The following is a 13,287-nucleotide window of genomic DNA, read 5'->3' as shown; positions in this document are numbered from 1 at the left end:
TCCTCATCACCATCTTTGAACATGGATCGCAAACTGGGAATTAGATAAGTCAGGTTCTTTCCCTCTCTCTTTAATTGTTCTGCTAGCTGGCATGACAGTGCATTGGTGAGTCCAACTTAGCAGCCTCTGGAAACACTCTTAACATCGCTTTGCAGCTCAGCAGCTAGCCAACGAGTAGTCATGACGGCTGTCTTAGTTTGGGTTCCCCTAAAAGCAGCTCCTGAAACAAGAATTTGTCTACAAGTCATGTATGTGTGAGCTGGCGCCAGGAAGCACCGGTAAGGGACAGGCAGAGGGAGACACAGAAGAGGGAAAGCCAAGAAAAAAGTATAATGAGTGGGTCACTGCCATGGCCGGTGGAGCTTAATCTCACTGGGGGTCCTCTGAATTGTTCCAATGAGAGGCAAAAAAGCCATCTATTTATCTTCTGGTTCCCACCCCTCCTTGGTGGAGGGTCACTCTTGGGATGTTAACACTCCAGCACTTCTGGCTTGCTCTGTGGGCCCCTCATGCTTCCCAGCCAGAGACTGCCCTCAGCAGGGAGATCCAGGCAGACAAGGGGTGCTGGAACATTCTTGAGTGACCCCCAGGTGGCCAAGAGGGTATAGACAGAGTCCTACAGAATCTCCTGCAAGAACTCTGCTTCCAGAAGACCCAGTTCCATGGCACTGGGAGAATGAATTATACTTGCAAAGCATAGCCCACTGGCCCATCTCAGTTCCCCATGATAGGCATGGGGCTCTGACTCGCTGCTGTAATTTACAAATGGGAGAAATCAAGTGTTTGCCCAGATGGATAGAAACAGTTACTGACTCGAGTTTGCAGACTTGCTGAACTTTGTATCACTAAAGACCTTGCCAGGGGTTACTTTACGCGTAGCCAAGCATCTCATCCCTTCAAATTATTCTGTAATTCTTATTTATTTATTTATTTTTATTTTTTTAAAAGATTTTATTTATTTATTTGACAGAGAGCCACACTGAGAGAGGGAACACAAGCAGGCGGAGTGGGAGAGGGAGAAGCAGGCTTCCCGCGGAGCAGGGAGCCCGACGCGGGGCTTGATCCCAGGACCCCGGGATCATGACCCGAGCCAAAGGCAGACACCCAACGACTGAGCCATCCAGGTGCCCCTATTCTGTAATTTTTAAAGCTGATTTCCTCACATCTTTTCGGGGAATTTGTCTGGTTCCTGGTGCGTCTTTTTGCGCTTGAGGGTCATCTCTGCTACAGAAACCTATGTCTGCAGAAATTCGATGTCTGTCCCATTCTGGCCCCTTCCAGTGTCGTGAGATCTGAATGCCCTTTCTGACAAGTACTCTTTCAACTTGTACATTTCACCTTAATTTATGTAGAACTGTCTCCTGGGCACTGGCAAGATTTTATTGTTAATAAAATTGAATTAAAACAGCAACCATGGACACACCATTTACGCTGATGCCCCTGGTACAATGGATTAGAGAGCACAATGAGTTTTCATTGGGAATGATCTCAATGGAACGTTGTTGCCAGTAAAAATTAAGTTTCGTCCTGATCAAAAACAATGGCTGTGTTCCACTGCCCATCTGAGACATTCTTTCCAAATTAATTTGCCTGCTTTGTGCCTCCAGTGAGCGGGAACTTCAGTGGGGAAAAGTTAATGAGGCTGGAAGGCTCCTACAAAGCAGATTCTGTAAAACTTCAGAATCTAGAGATAGAAGCTAACTTTCCATTAAAAAAATGACTTGCTGTTTTGAGCCTTAGAGCATTACGTAACTCTGACCCTGTGGATACCATTACTGTGCCAGGAGTGCAGATTTGGAAGTGATTTATTCAGTGCTTTGTAGGGGAGGGGAGCTCTCCTGACCCCAGATGGAGGGGTCAGGACCGCAGGCTGCCCTGGGGGGCGACAGAGTGGAACCTCACCTCTTCCCTCCACAAGAGACAGTGACTTGTCCAACCCAGTGAACACAGTGGAAGACTTCGGCGTGAGCTCAACCAAAGCCTGCCTGCCACTCAAAACACCTCCCAAATAAATGCCACCTGCAGATTCCGGGTCAATGTTATCCGTTCTCTCTTCCAGACGTGAACCCACCAGGGAGGCTGAGTGCCTTCACTGAGCGCTTCAAAACACAATGCTGAGGATCACAGCCCGCTGGCAACATGACCTTGCCTCAGTTTCCTCTGAGGTGGTCTTGAGGACCACCACCAAGTGACCGGCATGGTGCTTGACACACAGGATACTAAAAATACTATCATATGATCCTTCACAAACTGGCCCTTGTACACTAAGGGCAAAGAGACACCAAAGAAAGAGGCAGACCACTCCAGATGGGTAGGCGGCAGCCGTAAACAAGCAAGGGAAGTTACTAATGAGGCTTGTCCTGGGCGGTGGCAAGACAAGTAGATCTCCACCCCGGAACCTTAAAAGTTCAGAGAGACCTTCACCGGGTTCCGTCACAGAAGCCCTCCAGATGATCTGAACAACTCCTTCCTCTCTCAGCACTACCTCCTTGAAATGGCTGCTAGGGCCGAAATAGTAGGCGAAATGTACAGGGGAGAGGTGAGGCGCCTCCCATTGCCCTGGTCCAGCCTGCGGGAGGTCACGTTCTCTGGATAACCTCCTCCCACACCTATGGCAATCACTGCTGAGTTCTGGCTCTGCACCATGACGGACACACGATAAATGGCAGCCAGTTTTAGCCATCTTCAACCTCGGAGGCTCTCCTCCTGCTCAACTCTGTGCAAGCAAAGGGACCATGGCAGGCAAATGGGGGTCTAGGTATAGGATCAGCCCACCAATAAAGAACCCAAAAGGAAGCAAGGGGAAAGGTTATCTACATCTGCTCTTGCCTTATGTAGGCATGTCACTTCTACGAAGTTCTCTATCTTGGCTATTTAGTTAAGGACTTTAAAAGGTGTTTGAGGGGGTCTCTGTATGGATTTTCTTTCTAATCTTCAACTGTCCTGCAATGGGAAGGTGGCAAGACGTTTTCCCAGAAAGCTAGAAATTGAGCTTGTGCACTTGTTCTCATCACTCCCTGCCAGAAGCTTTGGCCCTAGTACCAAGGCCACTGACAGGTGCAACCCTGGCTTGTTTTGACATAACCTTTCCTTGATGTGGGCATAGCAATGAGCCCGACATCAAAGGCTGACTCAGATGCCCACCGCCTGCGTGGTTAAACATTACCCAGTGGTCCTCATCAAAGCTTTGCTTTGAGACCTCATCCCTGCTTAACTCAGATGAGCAAGGTCAACCTTCTTCCAACAACGGATTGCCCTCTGGCTCCTGGAAGGGGCATCTAGAACTGTGCTTTCATAGCCGCTGTCTCCCAGGCCAGAAGGCACGAACTGGCTGCTGACGAGACAGAAAGGGCCCAGCAAGCCAGTGTACATGATCACATCGTTTGTTGCACTGACACATGAAAATTGGGTTCCTTCTTATAAAAACAGATTTCAGACAAAATTGATTTTTTTAACTCAGAGGCTCCAGCAACAATACCAGGATCATCTGATAAGGGGTGGGAGGCAAGGAAGAGCTGGAGAAGGTGGAGTTCTGATGGAGACAGAAGACCAGAGCGCCAAGGAAGCTAGAAGGGCAGAAGCAGCATCTCACTGAGAGGCCAGGCTGCGGTATGGACATCGCAGGGGCTGTGGACAACCAGGAAAAGCCTTCGTATTTGCTGAGGGACATAAGAATTTCACTAGATGTGTGTGTAGAGAAGACAGACTGCCAGTTGTTAAAAAACGGAATAAACAGGACTAAAATGAGTGGGCAGAACTGAACATTAAGAGATTAGCCTTCAAAATGAACATCCACTTAGAGTGAGTGGTTGTAAAAAATTGAATTTTGTATGATAAAGGGAAGGTCACATTTGGCCGCAGCAAGAGAGTTGCTAATGCAAAGAAAGAAATGAATGCACCAGAGGGCAAGGACATAGTCCTGGCAACGATCTTCCAGAGCAAACCAGAGGGGGGAAAGTACAAAGTTCAGATAGAGGGTCTGGTGGAGAACAGATGGGATGGTCTTGAATGTCAGGTTCACAGCCATGTTACGTACCCAAACGACATGGACAGCATGGCCAGGCACCTGTTCGCTCCCTTTCCAGAGGGCACACTCTTCTTGAGAAGGCTGCATTTGTGTGATTTCAAAGGAGCCACAGAAAATAGTGCTGTAAGAAAATACTTGCCTTACTTGTCAAAAAAGTCAACTAATATTTTTTGGGCGACTATTATGAACTGGTGGGAAAAAAGCTAACACTTCAGTACATAAAAATAGGAGAGAAGCACCAAGTTTAAAGGAATCTTGACAAAAACTCAAAGTGTATCTCTGTAATGTGAATATTTACTAAGGAGAGCAAATGCTTGATCAAATTTGGAGAGCTATGGATCAGTAATAAAACCATGCACTGCAGGCTCATACATTTATGTAAGATTATTTCCTATAAGCATTTTAATAAAGTTCTATGTAAAGTCAAACAAGAACAATTGTTTGTCTAATGAATTGTGTCAGGAACTTTTAACTACAAATGCAAGACATCAAGAATATATTCATTTTTGATTTATTAAAACAAAACTACACTTCTGTGCTTCTTACAATACATTAACAGGCATAAAAATCAATCAACATTTCCAAATAAGTTTCGCTCACAAAATCACGCAGTATTATTTCACAGTACTTTATAGTAATTCTTTTTACAACAATTTAACATTTCTTTGTACAACAGGAAAATAACACCTTCCATCAAGGCATTTCAGAGCTTTAGATGTTTAGAAATAAAGTCAAAATTCTTTCAAATGCAATCATTAGTTTGTATTAAACTAGAACGCCAGATGCCAAGTCTCAAGTTCCTAAAAAGAGTGTTTTAAAAAACAGATTTACATCCAAATTAAGTCTTATAAACTTCAATGATTGGTCTTACCATTTCTAAACACTAGAACTATCTGTGGATAAAAATCTGCAGTCGGTTGTGCGGTATTTTCTTCTAGATCTGAATTAAAACCTTAATTATTTACCCCAGTTAATCCTTGTGTTAATTTTATTACTTTCAGGGAAAAACCCAGGATCACAGACGGCTGATCTCTCCATCAAAGGAAAGAGACCTGACCGCCTATATTAGGTTTCTGTGCTTATCGTCTCGGGGGGCGGAGGGGTGGGCATACATCCACTAACTGTAACAGGTGATTGTACAAAATGCATGCAAGTTCTGCCTCCATGTCATCTCGTATTGTTTTGTCCCCTTAAAAAACTACCTAATGTAGTGTTTCCCAAAATGTTTTCCATGGCATACTAGTGAGAGGCTCATAGGGATACCAAGGGGGACAGAGGTCCTAGAGTGACAACAGTTTGGAAATGCTGGGTTAAACAGGCTTGGGACTGGCACGCCCTGAGCCCACGCCATGCCAGAGTGCACTGTTGAGTTTCTGAAAAAGAGGATCCACGTACACATTTATCGTACCAGCGACACGTCTTCTACAAAACACCTATGAACATCTCACAGAGCACAGAGATTGCATGGAGAACCATGGGAAATGCTTTTCCCCTTCAGGTGCCTAAAAGTTCCACAATCTGAGTTTACATTCATGGCAATCCCTGATGTATTTTTTCCACTCATCCTCGTGACTTCGAGAGACTGAACAGATCTGAGAAGGAAGACCTGGGAGTACTTTCCCTGTTACTACTAGTTCTATGCGTCTCACACAAGTTCCTTCCCTTTGCTTTTCTTGAAATTAAGGGAGCAAAAAATCCTTCCTCTTTTCTGAAATCACTTAGGACATTCTCGGTTGGAAAGCGTGCAGATTCATATTGCTTATTATTGGATTTTGTTTTTTAATTTGACTCACAGTCTTCCCCTGGAGGGCATGCATTTCAGTTTTAGAGAAATGCAGGAGAGTAAACTGTAGTAAATTATTTACAAGCACCTAGTTTGTATCATCTTACACGGAAGCCATTCGCTTTTGGAAAACAGTGAGAATAAATCTTTAAGCAAAAACAGTGCTATCTGGAAGCCTGACTGTGATGACATATATTTGTTTTTCAGTAATGAGGCACTGAAGAATGAGTTGTGCTAAAATTAACCCCGGGTCAGCTTGTCTGGATGAGCATCACTTTGGTTGAGATTTTTCTTCCTTAAAAAAGGTTTTCAAAGCACCAGTTAATTACAAAAAGCATGCATATTTATTCTCACAGTGAGTTAAGTTGCGAGAGAGCTAGCAAATCATACATTGCATTCCCCAAAGCATCTGATGATATTTCTAGAAAACAACTGGAAAGGAAGATGAAGCCAGGGCAGCCACCGTGCCCTGCTCAGGCTGACTCAGCAGCAGCACTTAGCGGAAGCCACGGGCGGGGCAGTCCCAACCTTGACTTTCCAGGTAACTGAGAGAGTGCTCGGGCAATCCTAGATCTATAATTGAGAGAGAGAATGAGCAAGACTCGTGCAGTGACTGCCCGCCTGGAAAAGGAACACCCACGGGGATAACGAAGTCTCCCTGGACGTCCCCCACGTGCAGGGCTCCGGCCAACAGAACTGCTCCTCTGTCCCCGTGAGTGCAAGGAGCGCCACCACGCGGAGACCCTGTCCACGCCGGAGCCGCGATAACACTGACAATGGCTTAAGGGTACGTGAGTTCCTATAGAGAAGAGAGAGATCTTAAACATGGAATTTGAGAAGACTAGAAAAAGCTCACAACAGCACAGCATTATTGCTATGAGTTTCAAACGAGATCTTTCATACGACATGAAATACCGATCAGTCCCCCTCCTTCTCCCGACACACACAGCACATTCATGGGCTACCATTAGTGTTTCAAGTCCAAGCTTATAAAAGTACAAACTTAATTCTCAGTACTTTCAAATTCAAAGTCTATATGCAATATTCATCAGGAAAAATTCCTAATTCCATAATACCATGGAGAGAAGGAACAACAAGCTATTAGAAAATGCTTTAATATCACATGATCTTTATGAAATCACCGTAATTATCACAATGAACAGTTATGCTCCCTCCTCCTAAGAAGGCACCTACCCATTATGAACAGACAATTTTTCATAATAACCGCTACGTGACATCAGGGTTTAGGCATATAACCCATACATATTTGTTAAAAACCATGGTTTTTCCTCACAGCTAAAAATCCGTAACTGCCTCCAGCCACTGAGCAGTCCACAGGGCTCCCACATATATGGCTACACGGGTTGTAGACCACACAACTTGAGCGGGCACCAGTCCCATGGACTGGGTGCAGTGCACAAGCTATACACAGTACATGAGAGCCCTGGGTCAGCAGCCTCCAGCCGCAGCACTCTCCGCTCACACAGTCTATCAGGCCAAGCTAATCGTTAGGACAGTTGCTGTTTGGCTGGAGAATCTCCAAGACACAGCTGTACCTGGGAGAGGCAGGTGCCACCTGAGGGGTGGGAAGGGGTACAGACATAAAACAGGAGTCGTTCCTAAATACTTGCTGGTCATTTAAAACTCAATGGCACTTTTTTATATGAGCAAAAGTTCAAAGTCAGTGTTCTGGCCAAGTTTACCTTGAATTTTGCCGGCCAAATTTACCTCCTGATGTTGACTTTTTGATCACATTAGCTCTATTTCTGACCTAAACTAATATTGTGTTTTCATGTAGCTCTTCAAACACTTTCTAAATCTGACCGCAAAGGACAGCACAGTGATACCTGGGTGTGATACAGATCAGCCCATTCATTTGTAAAGCACTTTGGGATGAAAGGTGTCCCCTTTAAAATTTAGCTACTATTGGCAAAGATAAAACTGAAAAAACAAAAACAAAAACAAAACAGTGAACGGATGATTCAATTATGTTTAAAGGAAGCATTAACCATTAATCAGAAAATATACCGACAAATTATCCGACAGTATTAAGAATACTTTATAAGATTCGGTTCTAGAATGAATCTACATTTTTGTGCCCATCACAGTAATTTAGTCCTTAACGGTTATACTTAAAAGGGAAATCTTTAATAAACTCCAGAATAACTTTCTGAGATTTCACTGTGTCATCTACTGACGATGAATTGCAAGCAGAAGCCGGGGAGCCCCCAAGCGTCACGCGGAGGCTGCCGTGTCATCTCGGAGTAGGGGTTAGCACAGCCCCGTGGAGGGGAAGGCACTTGTCTTCCAGCACGTCACAGCAGGACAGGCCAAGCCTGCCCACACGCCGGCACCTTCAGCTCTCGAGCCAGAGGCTGGAGCCTACGAGGGACTCGTCCAATGCCCTCCACTTGCCAGAGGTGCCAGGAGTAACCTACAGCACCACAAAACTCAGAATGTACTCGAGGAGTTTCTGCCGGTTGCACTGAGGTAGAAACGTGCTGCTGAGTTCTAAAACAGACACTCTCTTTTGTTTGGTCTCTTTGAAAACCTAGAGAGAAAGTTGAAATTAAAGACAAACCAAAACAAGAAGATATTTCTGCCACCAACCCTGACCTGTGTCCTAGACCCCAAAAGGCAGTCAAGGCACATAAAACCGTATCCTGGCTTTAAGTAAACAGACATGTGGGTGTTCACGAGTAGGGTTACGGATGCAGGTGTGGTGTTTTTATGAGTCCAATCAGCGTATTGTACTTTAAAATCTGTGTTAGAACAAAGTCACAAAGAGTCCCTTACAAAGGCCATTAGTACCCCCACGGAACTCCTGTCCCATAGGACACATGGAGTACAATACACTGGAGGAAACTTCCAGCAATACTGGTAGAAATACAGTAAGTGAAAATCATATGACATAACTAACATCCCTGCCGAAAACTGCAGTAGCATGTCGAAACACACTGCGACCTGTTATATGTAAACGGTTTGGGGATGAAGGTGAAAACCAGGAAAATTCTGGAACATTCAAATAAATCTGTACTGATGGGCCTCACCTTCAACATGCCCGTCCCCTTTCCAATCCCCAGAAATGTGCTCATGATCAGTCCAGCAGAAACTGCTTGTCTCAGGGCCCGCCCCAAATGCAGGTGGCTCAAACAGACGAGATCTGAGCAGAGCGAGAAGGTAACACACGCCTTCCTACCATAAGCGGTGGGGACTCACCCCAATATCCTTAAACATTTTCACAGCATTCTTCACGAGGCAGTAAGTGGCGCTCTCAGCTGCAGGGAAAGCATAAGACCTTGTCAAAAGCTGATGCCCGGCAAACACGGAAACCCCAACATCTACAGTAACAAAGTGTGGGAGGCCCTGGATAGGGTTTGAGCAAGTCGGCAGACTCAGGTCCAGCTTCACTCCTGCCACCAGCAACCTGGGAGGTCTCACAGGACTTGCTGTTTCTTTAAACCTATTCTGTCATCTTTTAAGGCAAAAAAGAGCAAGAAGAAAAGAGAGACAGAAAGAGGAAGGGAGGGAACGGGAGAAAGGAAGAGAAGGAGAAACACCTACAACATCCATCTCGGCGGGTTTTTGAGAGAAGCGAACAAGACAGTGGGTAGAAATTCTGTTCAACTGCAAAGTGATGCACAGACGAGTCCTGTATCAGTGGAACCAGAAAGAGCACGAATCTTGAGGTCGGAAAAAGAGTGCTGAACCCACGTGTGCCCATTAACTGGCTATGTGATCTACGATAGTTTCCTCATCTATAAAGTGGGTGACTATCTCCAGATATCTACCTATCTGGAGAGAAATATAGAACCATATAGGTCTACATGGATATGGAGAGATGTCTAGAGGGAAATTATCTCTAGAGCCCGTCTGGCTCTAAAAAGTCTGGATTCCAAGCGGTTTTGGTCCTAAGCCATCACCGTATAAAACACTGCTCCCACCCCAGTCGCACCTCTTATCACGACCAAGCAAGGGCTGGAGGTGGAGCCCCAGAAACACGCCACAGCCGGAGTGCAGACGGGCACCCCCCGCCCCCAGGAACCACCGGCGGGGCCCACGGAGGCTCTGACAGGCAACACTACGCCTACACGCAGATAGGTTCGCGCCGACGCCTTCAAACACACTCATGGCAGCCCCAGTCACGGCAGCTCTCAAGCGCAGACACCCAACTCTCCCTCAGTGATGGGCATGAATAAAATGCAGTGGATATTTATGTGTGGGAACACTATAAAGCAACAAGAATAAACAAACAACCACATGCACGAACACGTAGGACTCTCACTTATGTTAAGTGAAAAAAGCCACACACAAGAGTATAGAACCGTATCGTCCCATTTACAGAACATCCCGAAACAGACAACAGGAATCTATGAAGTCAGAGGTCAGGAAAATTTTGCATTTCTTCCCTACGGTCTACAAGCAGCAGATTCCTGTCATCAAAAAGGCAGAGTTTTTAAAAGAAGCCGAAGCAGCGACAGGCCTACCATATACAGCAACACTTCTTTCCGTTCTGGTGATCAGGTATTTGTGCAACTTTTGCAGGTACTCAGGCTCGGGAACCGGGCCACTGAAGTTGTGGATGAAGATGGCGGCGGAGCTGTAGGCCTCCAGCGAAGGCCCGAGGAGCCTCTGCAAGAAGGTGACGAACTGCTGGTGCTCCTTGGACTGGCTCACCTGGGAGTGCAAGAGCGGGGAATGAGACCACGGAGAAGGGGGGAGAACAAGCACGCTGACACAGCAACTCCCGCAGAGGCCGGACCTGGGGCAGACGGAAGCAGCCCGCCGCTCCATGGGCACAGGCCCTCTGCTGAAAAGGACTCTGGCTTTGAAATGGGCCCTGTACGGGGGTCATTGTTTTGTACAGTATCTGAGGTTTGCATTTACTGGACAGCTGCCTGGAAGAAACTGGCATACTTGACTGACATATCGTCACCACTGAGCATAGCTGGTCCCCAGGCTGGACCCCGCCCCGCCCCGGGTTTTGCTCAAGTGTGAAAGAGGGCACATGGCAAGACACCAAGGTCACCTCAGTCCTCCCCGGCCCTCACTTCCTGCCACCCCACGTGGCCTCTGGCCCACAATCTGGCACAGTGGGGAGTGGCAGTCGTGGTGATGGGGTGCTGGGTGGCAGAGGGGGCTCTCACTGCCCCATCTCACAGCTGATCGCACCCAAAAAGGCCAGGCGGACTCTCCAGAAGTCACATGTCCTGACTGTGTGTGTGTAAATCAGGGGTGTTCTAGAGTAATCCATTTAAGGTATTAGGAAAAATGGGTCATTATTAACTTATAAAATTACAAATCAGGGACAATCTATCTTTTAAACATCTCAAGTTTCTCCTATGATGAGATTTGTTTTAATTGAAGGCAAAGGGCTCAAGGTAAGAAATTTGGGGAGGACTGGCAAGACTGAGCAGCACTCCGAAAGAGCCACCGGGCGTGGTAGCTGAGGAGTGATCTCTCCACCATCCTGGGCCCGCGCTGCCTGGTCTTGCTGGTGACTGAACACAGTCCTGCCTCTTCAGGAGGGAACGCCAGGTGTGGGCAAATAGGTTTGCACCCTGGGCATTGTGAGGAGAGGGTCAGGAAGGGTCTCACTCACGATGTTCATCTTCCCGAATTTGCACTTTTGCTTCCTTTTCCGTTACCTGCACCCAAACTGAGCAATTGGGGGTATTCGCTCACCTCTAACATTTGAGTGCCTTTATTAGGCAGAAAGGGCCACAGCTGGCTTATGGATGCCAGAAATGGGAATAAGTCAGTGGAGGCTCAGTTTCTAAGAACCTCATTAACTAGGGGCAACAAAAACCTCAACTCCTCCCTGTAACGTCCACCAGAATTCTTCACCGAAGTACCTTCAGGTAGCAATCTCGCTGCTCCTCACCAAAATCACTGTCTTCGTCTTCTTCATCACTTCTCCAAGACAAAGGCTCAGGAAGTTTCTTGTCCCACTGCTGCTCAGCAAGACCAGGACTAATATCTTCCTGGTCATCTTGCTATGCCAAAGAGATGGCGAACAGGAAATAAACATGCATGGGCACACGGATATCTGCGTGCCTGGATGGCAAGCCAGCAGCCCCTCTCCCTGCCTCCCTACTCCTCTCCGTTAGCCACTGAGTGTCAACCCACCTCCGGCTCCAAACTCGGAGTCACTCGGGAGACAGTGGGGAAGGAAAGAAGGAAAGGAAGAGGCAGCGGGGGGAAGCTACCAGACAGAGCAAATAAAGATATCCTCACCTCCTCTAAACTAATACCTACTTTCCCAGGCCATACCCGCTACACTAAATCGACAAAAATTAAAATCTCAAAAGAGAAAAATGTGTGTGTGCAAGCTACAAGCAGGCGCATATGTGAAGCATCTCCTCTTGGAATGAAAACTTTCAGGTATCATGGAGTCAAGATATGTTCTAGACAACACCAGTTACACAAAAGAAACCAAAATATTAAAAACAATCCCAAAAGATGTTTTACTCTCCCTTTTCTTACTTTTCTCTTCATGTGGACTTGACTACATATCAAATGTAATTATTGTCTAAAATAATCGGTTGTAACACTGGTTAAAATAATTGGTAGAAAAGATAAGGAAGAGCAAACTAAATAAAGGCAAACGAAGGAAAGCCATTCCTCTTACCTCTGCCACTACGAGAATGCCATACTGGATAAACCTTCCTACTGTTTCATGGCAAATCTGGTAAAACGTCTGGCAGGGCTGAAAAGAAAAGGCATTTAAATATGAAAGTCACCGACCTTTTTTTTTTTTTAAAGATTTTATTTATTTGAGAGAGGGAAAAAAGCACAAGTGGGGGCAGGGAGGGGCAGAGAGAGAGGGGGAGAAGCAGGCTCCCTGCTGAGCAGGGAGCCCAACATGGGGCTCAATCCCAGGACCCTGGGATCATGACCTGAGTCGAAGGCAGACTCTTAACTGACTGAGCCACCCGGATGCCCCGTCACTGACCTTTTTATAGACAGAAAACACTGTACAAAGTAACTGCCAAATGCTTCCAATATCAACTACCTCGTCCTACTGGGCAAGTCCTAAGATTCCCAACGCCCACCCTCTTGATAAACGCATGGTCAAGGGCAATGCCCAAGAAAAGCCCTCATTCTGTGTCTGGACGAGCACCCAGTGAGTGGGTGGAGCCGGTCCTCAGAAGGGCTGCTCGTCAGGCCCCTACCACCGATTTCTTGTCCATCATAAGACAATTTCCCTGCAAATGCACCTTACGGTAAACGCTGTACAGAGAGGTGGTGGAGGAGGAGACAAATATTCAAATAACTCAAAAATGACCCAGGAAAAGGACACAGTCAATCTTGGGAGTTCTATCCACCCCATCCCATCCCGCCCTGTCCCCCAAGGTTCATGCAAAACAGATTCCCCAACAGGGCGACAATACACCATATGCAAAGAACGCTGTGAAGGGCCATACTCAGAATACAAGTACACACAAATGTCCCAGGACACATTCAGATGAGTGCG

At 46.4% G+C, this 13,287-nt stretch overlaps 1 protein-coding gene across 5 annotated transcripts in view; it reads right to left on the bottom strand.

The window, feature by feature from the left end:
- Positions 1–4,522: 4,522 nt before the first annotated feature.
- Positions 4,523–13,287, bottom strand: part of GPAM (glycerol-3-phosphate acyltransferase, mitochondrial) — a 59,037-nt gene continuing 50,272 nt past the window's right edge. For all 5 annotated transcript variants that reach the window (XM_081823548.1, XM_081823550.1, XM_081823546.1 and 2 more), the window contains 5 exons: positions 12,442–12,519; positions 11,666–11,806; positions 10,298–10,487; positions 9,030–9,088; positions 4,523–8,361 (listed from right to left, as the gene is read on the bottom strand). In XM_081823548.1, the coding sequence (XP_081679674.1) occupies positions 8,245–8,361; positions 9,030–9,088; positions 10,298–10,487; positions 11,666–11,806; positions 12,442–12,519 (585 nt within the window). In that variant the 3' untranslated portion in view covers positions 4,523–8,244. The remainder of the gene's footprint in view (positions 8,362–9,029; positions 9,089–10,297; positions 10,488–11,665; positions 11,807–12,441; positions 12,520–13,287) is intronic.

Source organism: Leptonychotes weddellii, chromosome 6, assembly GCF_054177405.1.
Source record: "Leptonychotes weddellii isolate Sample4059 chromosome 6, ASM5417740v2, whole genome shotgun sequence".
NCBI lineage: Eukaryota > Metazoa > Chordata > Mammalia > Carnivora > Phocidae > Leptonychotes > Leptonychotes weddellii.
Note: the sequence above shows the minus strand (reverse complement) of the source record. Positions and strands in the feature narration are given on the sequence as shown.